Below are 9365 nucleotides of genomic sequence, written 5' to 3'. Positions count from 1 at the left end.
ATGGATTCGAACGTACGAGCGGGCCGGCCAATCACGCGCGCCCGTCGATGCCACGTTGTCGCGCGCAGCGGCCGCGGCCGGCCAATGGGGGGACGCGCGCCGCCATCTCTGCGCGACTGGCGCAAACAGCGCGACTCGGAGTGGGGGTAGCTGGCTGGCTCGTTTCGGCCGCGGCCGAAATTTGTCTCGCTGCCGTCGCCATGTTTAGAAGTGCGTACGCGTCCTTGGGCGTGCGGTGTGACAATGTATCGTAAAATATTAGATATAGCTCATGCGTCGTATGTTACGTGAGGTACGCAATTGCGAGTTGGCCCACGCGGATCGCGAACGTGACGTTCATTCCCGTGGATGGCGCACCTACGTCGTGGAAATTTGTGATTACATTATGGTAAGTCCGCGGCCGTCCCGAAGCCAACGCCAACATGGCGGACGGGAAATTTCCTTTGTATCACGTCGCGCCGCGCGATGTTGCGTCGGGCGGCTTCCCCACCCGCCGTTCGACGCCGTTCGTCGTGTCCGGCGCGGTCGCCTCCTCGCGCGTCGTCTCGACGTCGTCGCGACGTGACGCGACGCAACTTCCGTTTTCGCGTTCGTCCACTCCCGTCACCGGCACCCGTCTCGGTCCCACAAAGCACACCTCGATCCGAGACGCTCTCGGATAGCAACCGGATCTCGGCCTATCGTCTGGTTTGCCGGTCCGGGATACTCGCGATGACACATTTCCCGTCCCGATACCCATCGATCCCCGATATTCCGTCGTCGCGTACGGCACCGAATTTCGCGTATGTACTCGTCGCATTCTACGCAACATCTACCCTTATTTATTATTATTTTTTTTTAACGAAGTCGTGTTCGTTTCCTTCAAATTCACCGGTTTCTTTTTTTTTTTTCTTTTGATTTACAATTACAAACAATCGAGATACTTCCGTTTTTCGACAAACGAATGAGCGGCATTAATAGTTATTGTTACTAATATTTTTTTTGTATATTTACTTGCTTGGAATATTTCTATATTTATTTTTTTCTAAACAGTTTTTTAGAGTTTCGAATAACAGTTATCTATACATTCACTTATTTGAAGAAGAATCAAAATTTTTGTAAATCTGCTTGTCTGTTAACATATTTTTTTATGCATTTTCTAGTATATATTTTGTGAGACCTTAATATTTTATACACACACTATTTCTTCGCAATATATAAATATTTTTGTCTATAATGTCGTATTAATGATTGAAGATATACATACATATATTTAAGATAGTGTGTTTATTCAACTATACTTTTCATTGTTAAATTATTCTTAATAATGTTATTGTGAAATCATTGTTATTATTGCTTGTTTTGATTTATTAGATTATTAATTGCTTTTATGTTAAATATAATTTTTATACTTTCAAAATATATCCAATATATTTTATAAAAAAAAGAACCATCTATATATGTATCTATGTATGTATGTATAAAGTATTTATACATACACAAGTAGATTATTATTTTTTTTTATTAAAATGTACTAATCTTATATATTTAGGAATTTTAATAGCACAGCATTTGGTATCTTTAAATTTTATTTTTTTTAAATTGATTTTATATATTAAGTTTTTCTAAGCTTTAATTTTGAAATATCCTTCCATTAAGATAAAAATACAAAAAGATTATAATATTAATCCTCTAAGAACACATATACATTAGTAAGATTTTTTGGTAGAAAAGTGTCAAGAACTGTAGCAAGTTATACAAATATAATGAAGATTTAATACATATATATTTTAATAGATATTTAAAGAGATATACATAAGAAAAAACCTTTAATTTCTATTAAAAATACATTAAAAGTTTACGTTGAAAAAAAAATATATATATATTTAATATATATATATATATATATATATATATATATATATATATTTTTTTTTTTAATGAATTCTATTGAAGTATACATATTGATATTGTATTTTTAAAAAATCCAGTTTTTAAAGGATTAACATTTCAATATACACTTGTATACTTTATATACTGTAGTAAAACATGAATATTTATGTGGTGCAAGTCACTATGAATCATTGTACAATGTAACACTTTATCTTTTCAGCATAACGTGCAATGAGTGATAAGCAAGGTGCACCTATTTTACCACCCCTTAATCGGGGTGCGGCTAATAATGGAGGAAATAATGGAGGTGCAGCTCAACAGACTGTCAGTCTGCAGCAAGTTCTTGCTACTCAAGGCCTCAATGTGCTCTCTACTAGTAGCGGGCAACAGTTTGTCATTACGAATCAAGTTCCTGGCCTTACACAGGTGAGTCTCCATATTTCCACACTGTTCGAGTCAAAATGTATTGCATGAAAAAAATATATAGTTTAGATTTGTTTGAAATGGAAAAAAAAAGAAAAAAAAAATGAATGGTTTTCACGAAATACAGAATGTTTTATCTAACGTAATTATTTAATTCGATAAAATATATTAATAATTAATAAAGTAATTACAATTGACGATTATGTAAACTGCTATATATTATTTCTACATTATTTATTAATTATTTTATTACTGCTTGTTCAATAAAATATGTGTAATAACTAATCATTAAATTAGTTAGAAAATAATTAATATATTTATGTAGTGATTATCAAGGATTACTTCAATTTTGATTATATATCTCTATTGTTCATTAAAAGCATTGCTGATTATTTAATTACAGATTATTCTGTAATCCGTAATTAAATCCGTATTAAGTAATTAATTTGTTAACACACTTGTATTTTAACATAATTTTGTGCTAAAGTTTTCTCTATGTCGAACAATTAATACTTGTGTATTTTTATTAATAGGTCATACCGAATAACATCACAACTAATGCGAGCGGAACGCAACAAGTCGGCGTCACGAGGATCGTCAATATTGCAGGCACGCCACCGCGTAACGCGGCGGGAGTGGTGGCCGGAAGTGTCAGTGTTGGCGGCACATCGCCGTCGGTGGCGTCGCGACCACAGAACTCCACCAAGGTAGTGTTGGCGACGTCGCCGAAGCTTGTACGCACCTCAATAGGCAACATGTTCGTGACGCCGATGTCGTCACAGACATCGTCATCGCAGACGCGGAGGCAATCGCCATCGCCACCGGCAAAAAAACGGTTAAAATTATCAGAGACAACGGAGAAAGCTATCCCGTTTGATAACAGCGGCTATCGTAGACGGATATTGGAGCATAAGATGCGGCGGATGCGCATCGTACGTGAAAAGTACGCCGAGCTTGCGTCGGAGCTCTTCTTTTTGCACGTCGGTGGCAACATGATGGACTATGCCAATTGGCAGAAACGGCCTCCGACGGCGCAGTATTTGCACTTTTTACGTCAGCATCAGCTCGATCCGGACGACGACGATGAGGATCTGACAGCACCGTTGTCATCGGATTTCTCGCAGGTGTCTGCTGTCACCACCGTTGCTGCTGCCACCGTTGCTGCTGCTATTACTACTACTACTACCGCTGCTATCACGGCTACCGTTGCAAGTGTCAGCGCCGGTTCCACGGTAGTACAAATCCCGAATCAAAGCGCGGAAGTTAAGATCTCCGGCGCGGGCGTCACGCCAATAGCGCTCTCCACAACTCTGCCTGCTGCGGCTTTAGCCCAGCTCACTCAACAAGGTAAATATCACCTAACAATTTAAGACAGTAAGAAAATCTAGTTTCACTATTATTTCGAGCAATATTGACCCGGTATTTTTTTCGATTTATAATAATCCATCAAGAGTAATATTATATTCGCGAATTAAACTACATCTCATCATTCTTTTAGAATTGTTGTTTGTGACGGATGCGGATTTGAAACTGTGTGGAATTTTCCTTTAAAGTTAAAAATTGTGCGATTGTTCAATTAACAATTTTAGTTGAAACCACTGCATTTAATTTCTAAAAATCAGATACAGATCAATTTTATTATTAATTTATTTTTAAATTTATTATTAATTTATTATTAAATAGATAATAATTTATTAGATACGACATAATATTGTTCATATTAGATACGACGAATTTGCTAAAGATAATTTTCTTTATTATGTTTAGAGAAATTGAGCATTTTTGATAATTTAAAGAGGGAAATTATTATTAAAATTATTTTTATTTTTTAGAAAAAAAAATTCCAGTTATTTTTATTTATAAAATACCATTTAAAAAAAATAGTGTAGAGAAACATGGAAGAGGAATATTATAATATATTTCATTAATTATATTAGGTGTTGCATATTAGATCTTATGAACAAATCGTCCAAACGTGAATCAAACTATGAATGTTTTATGATTACTAATTATAGCATGCACATATGCCATATATTTTAATAACGAAAACTCGCATTTGTTGCGTTTTTCACTCTTTCTCTCAATATCAATTTAAGTTTATTTGAACTCAAATATTCGAATGAATCGAATATTGTTGCAGGTCTTTAACTTTCTTTTTCACATACATTTTCACATAAATTTTACATTTTTTTCTATCTTTTTTAAGTTGAATTAAATTACGTCGAATTAAATTATAATAAAGGAAAATAACAATTTACAAAGATAAGATGTGTAGTGCAACGTAAACTAAGGATTAACTCTCTCAGGCACTAATGTGTGTTTTGATAATTTTAATGCTAATGTAAAGTATATTCAACATTTTAATAATTATATTAAATATTAAAGGCCATATATATATATATATATATATATATATATATATATATATATTTTGTTGCGTCCCCGTATTCCTTCCCTGCGGATTACTTGGTCACCCGTGACGTTCGGCAGAAGATCGTCTTCGAGCGCGTTGCCAAGAAGAATGTTGACAAGACGAATGACAGTAGAGTGGGAAGCCAGCTGTCAAGCTGAGTCGCGTTTCGATCCGCGGCTTATCGTTATCAATGTTCCGTGTTCTCTGTGTTGTGAATAATCCTGTGTTCAGTTATTAAAGTTCTTGCGTTCCTCTAAACCGTGTTATTATTCACGAGTGCGTGGGTGCCGCGTAGTTAGCGAGTGCCGATCGTTGTGTCGCGCGTTTCGACAGATATCGCTCCGCGGACGCAACAATATATATATATATATATATGCAAAGAATATACATATACATGTAAAAAAATATTTGTTTTCACTGTAGCTCTTTTTAATATTCAAGGTATTTTACATTTTGAATATTAATGAAGAACTTTTGTTATAATATTGTTCAAATTTTTAAAATCTCACTTGTAAATTGTTATATTAATATTCTGCAATGCATTAAATGTTAATCAGATATTGACTGACCAGAAAACAAATCGATTCCAAGTTCATATGAATATATATTCTTCATAATCAACTTTTTTATTTTTTTTTTTTTAATATCTTTAAAATGAATGACATTCTTGAATTTTCATTATTATTCTATTTTCTACAGTATTTATATTTGTTTTATAACATAATAATAAAAAATATAAATGAATTATTGCTTTTTTAAAATAACAAATTAATTGTTATTAACTTTTTTTCATCGTTTCTTTTTTTAAATTCGATTTTATACCTAATTCAAGCAAGTTGTTCCATCAAGAGTTAACATGTCCCATCAATTCCTTTCTGGAATATAAAAGTTTATTTAGAAATTTAATACTTATACGTATTTCAATGACAGATGAATTGATTAGACCTATATCTACATTAGTTGAATTTTGAAGTTTAATCGATTTAAACCAACCGAGATATAGCTTTGATGATTAAGATCTAATTAAATAAATGTGGTAAACGTTATTATAAATAATATAATATATAATAAGTACTTAACATATAAAATAAATATATTAATATACTTGAAATAAATATTAATGTGATGTAAATCAAATTTAGTATCACGAGATTTAGATTTCACAATGGTCTCTAAAGAATCGACAGAAGATCTTTATTTTCAATGTATATAATCAGATATGTTAGATAGTTTTTTTTACAGAGTCTTCCTCTCCTTCTGTGTTAGGGAAAATCTCGCATCATCTGGGAAAAATACCTTTTTAAAACGTTAATTATTTAAAGGGTCAGGTTTCTTCATTGGTGTTATACTTTAGTTATTCATTATCATAAATAAAATAATCCGGTTATTGTATACCGAATAAATGATCGTTTCCGCACCAGGACAAGTACCAGGTAGGCCTCAAGGGGGCCGCCATGGCATGGTATTTGCCTTCCGAGCGGCAATCCAGTCTTCACCGTCAGTCACCGTTCATCCTCCATCCGCTTCTACTCTAGCACCTACGCTCATTATAGGTGATTACCGCAGGTCGCCTGCCGTGTTCGTTTCTTCGTGTCTTTAAGTCGCTCCATATATTGATTTCGCTTTCGGGCAATCCGTTAGTTGCTCCAAATCCCTGAGTTCTCATCGAAAATCAATTATTTTCATGCGTTATATTTCTTCATATTTTTGATTTGACTGTTTGAATGATGATTGGGAGACACTCGCCATAAAATATCTATTTTAAAACATGTAGAAACTTATCTTTTCTTATATTCTCTATTTTCGAAGAAATTAGCTGCATAAAATATACTAGAATTGGCACAAAGTAATTATATACATAGACTTTTTTTATGTATATAAAATGGCAAATAATTTTTCTCAACTCAGATTTTTTTCTTAGAACTTTTTAGTATTGCTAAATCATTTTTATCATAATTTTTTTACATTTAATTTTCAATAAATTTGTTACAGATTTCATAAGAGATGTGTATTTAAAAGTAAAATATAAAAAATAAAAAAATGGATCGGATTAAGAGATCACCTTATAAATATTTATATCTTAATGAATTGCTTTGAGATAGTGTATTCTCTTTACCAAACTATATATATGTATATTTGTCTAATATTCAAACTAAATTTATGAATTTTAACTGAAAACGTTTATATAGTCACAATTATATATTATATGTTTTTTCACTGTATGTTTACTTTATGTAAATTTTGCAGAACGAGTTAGACAAGAATAAATAATATGTCATACTAATAATATGTCATGTAATTATACAACAGTATTCTACGTGGCGATCGACCTGATTGTTATCAAACGTAAACGCATGTGTTTTTATTTGAAGCTTAGTAAGAACAATGTACACACATCTATTCCTTGCCATCTCTATGTCACAGACATACACATATATGCTCTCAGATGCAAATAGGAGCGATTAGTTTATTTTATCTTAATTGGCATATTTCATGATGGTTTCATTTCTCGCTTTTGGTAGTTATTGTCAACCTTGTAGATATATATATGATTTTATGCTTGTCCTGTGGAATCTTCGATGTCGTCAAAGATTTATTATTATTTTTATCGCTATTACATGCATAAAATGTACAATACTTTCGATATTTCAGAGAGTACTGTGAGATTTAGAGATATTATAAATTTATATTTTATTTCTTTAATGAAAATGTGATTTTAAAAATAATCAAGTTATTATTTTCTCTTTCTCTCTCATTTTATTCATTATTATAAGTTATTTTACTATTGTCAATCTATATAAATTATTCAAAATATCTCAAAATCTCTCTCATTGCTTCAAGTATATTGCGATATTTTATGAAAACAAGAAAAATTATTATGTAAGAATATTATATTATTATTCACATTTTTAAAACCTATTTTTATCTCGATGATTTATAAAATGTTGTTCAGTTTTGAATTATGTAACAAGATATATCTATCATAAATATCTGTTTATACTTACAGCATATATATTTAGCAATAGTTACTTAATTAAAAAAATTAGAAATAAAAATGTATCATATTGGGAATATGCTTGGGAATATTACACTAGTAAATGCGTAAAAAAGAAAGAGTGATGAACGTTGGATTAAAATAATTTATAACTGATTGATATAATTTTGCAAATAAGTAGAAAAACGTGGATGTTTAAGGGAAAAATTTTAGTCGCTAAAAAGACTATTTTACTTGAAATTTTTTAGCAAAAAATGATACATTAACCGTTAAGATTAATTGTTTGTGAACCAATGATTCATTTCCCTTCTTCAGCAACTAAATTACTATTTATCGATGTTATATATGCTACTATTTGTCTCATTTGCCAACTTTTTGATTTACGTTTTATTTTATTTTATATATATAATTTACATCTTATATGTTATAACAATCTTTTTAATTATATTCAATCGTTTCAGGCGGAACATCAGTGGTTACAGAACCGTCGAAGCCGACGGTCACGATCACCGCTCCGAGTCCGGTGGTGGAAAAACCAGTGTCGTCGATTACCACCACCGTCGCCCCGAAAACGCCTACGACAACCACTGCGCTCAATAACCCCCAACCTATCGTTAAGCTTGTTAAATTGTCTACACCCACTACCGTAATTACTTCCTGTGATACAGCGAACAATCAGGAGCAAATTGTGGAAAAGGCTAAACAGGTAATTGTCATATCCTTGATAATTGGTTCTAAATATCTTCCACGATCCATCTTTTCACGAAAAAGCATGTATAACACAGCATTGGCATCTTATTGAATAAACATTTTAATTAAATTATTATTTTGAATTATATTTATTATTAATCATTTGTTATTTAATTATTTGTGATATTTTTATGTTTCAAAAAAATCGAATTTATTATTTTTATATTTAAAATGAAATATTTTATACTAATGACCACGATTATTGGAATGCAGGAGGCATACGTGATGCAGAGAATCGTTGAGTTGCAACGTGAAGGATTATGGTCAGAGCGACGATTGCCCAAAGTGCAGGAACCAGCTCGAACGAAAGCCCATTGGGATTATTTGTTGGAAGAGATGGTCTGGTTGGCTGCCGATTTTGCCCAGGAGCGTAAATGGAAGAAGGCTGCGGCGAAAAAATGTGCGCGAATGGTGCAAAAGTACTTTCAGGAGAAGGCGATTCAGGCGCAAAAGGCCGAAAAGTCGCAAGAACTCCGATTGAAAAAGATCGCTAGCTTCGCCGCCAAGGAAATTAAAACTTTTTGGACAAATGTCGAGAAGGTGAGCTTGAAGAAAGCTATAATGTATATTTAGAAATTTTAAATGATCAGTATTGATTTATTAATTTATATCTATAATTTAACTAAAAGAATTGTTTCAATTAGTTTTTATTATTATATTATATCACATTCTTTTTCTTTTATAAAAATAGATTGATTTAATTCTGCTCTTTGTTATTACCCCACACTAATTAAGCCGACCTTCTCGATGTATCGTTATCAGAAGCGTGTGCTCGTTGTGGGAACAGCAAAGTCTGCGCATTGTGTATGGTTGCTTGGTTTTCTAAATTCAACCAAAGAATTTAGCGCAGGATATTTATTATTAAATTATACTCATTGATTATACAGGGTGTTAGAAAAGTCTGGAAACGGT

At 32.7% G+C, this 9365-nt stretch overlaps 1 protein-coding gene across 5 annotated transcripts in view; it reads left to right on the top strand.

Moving 5' to 3' along the window:
- Positions 1–9365, top strand: part of Dom (domino helicase) — a 41835-nt gene that overhangs the window by 1432 nt on the left and 31038 nt on the right. For 2 of the 5 annotated variants that reach the window (XM_083100028.1, XM_083100020.1), the window contains exons 1-6: positions 171–388; positions 2093–2298; positions 2829–3642; positions 6130–6261; positions 8165–8409; positions 8667–8993. In XM_083100028.1, coding sequence (XP_082956154.1) covers positions 2104–2298; positions 2829–3642; positions 6130–6261; positions 8165–8409; positions 8667–8993 — 1713 coding nt within the window. In that variant the 5' untranslated portion in view covers positions 171–388; positions 2093–2103. Of the gene's footprint in view, positions 1–169; positions 389–2092; positions 2299–2828; positions 3643–6129; positions 6262–8164; positions 8410–8666; positions 8994–9365 lie in introns of those variants that run through there. The other 3 variants (XM_083100004.1, XM_083100009.1, XM_083100014.1) reach the window with 3 other exon arrangements.

Source organism: Camponotus vicinus, unplaced genomic scaffold (genome assembly GCF_025532165.1).
Source record: "Camponotus vicinus isolate PSW18456_S1 unplaced genomic scaffold, iyCamVici1.0 SCAF_1, whole genome shotgun sequence".
In the NCBI taxonomy this organism is placed as follows: Eukaryota; Metazoa; Arthropoda; class Insecta; order Hymenoptera; family Formicidae; genus Camponotus; species Camponotus vicinus.
This window is presented reverse-complemented; position numbering and strand designations above follow the sequence as displayed.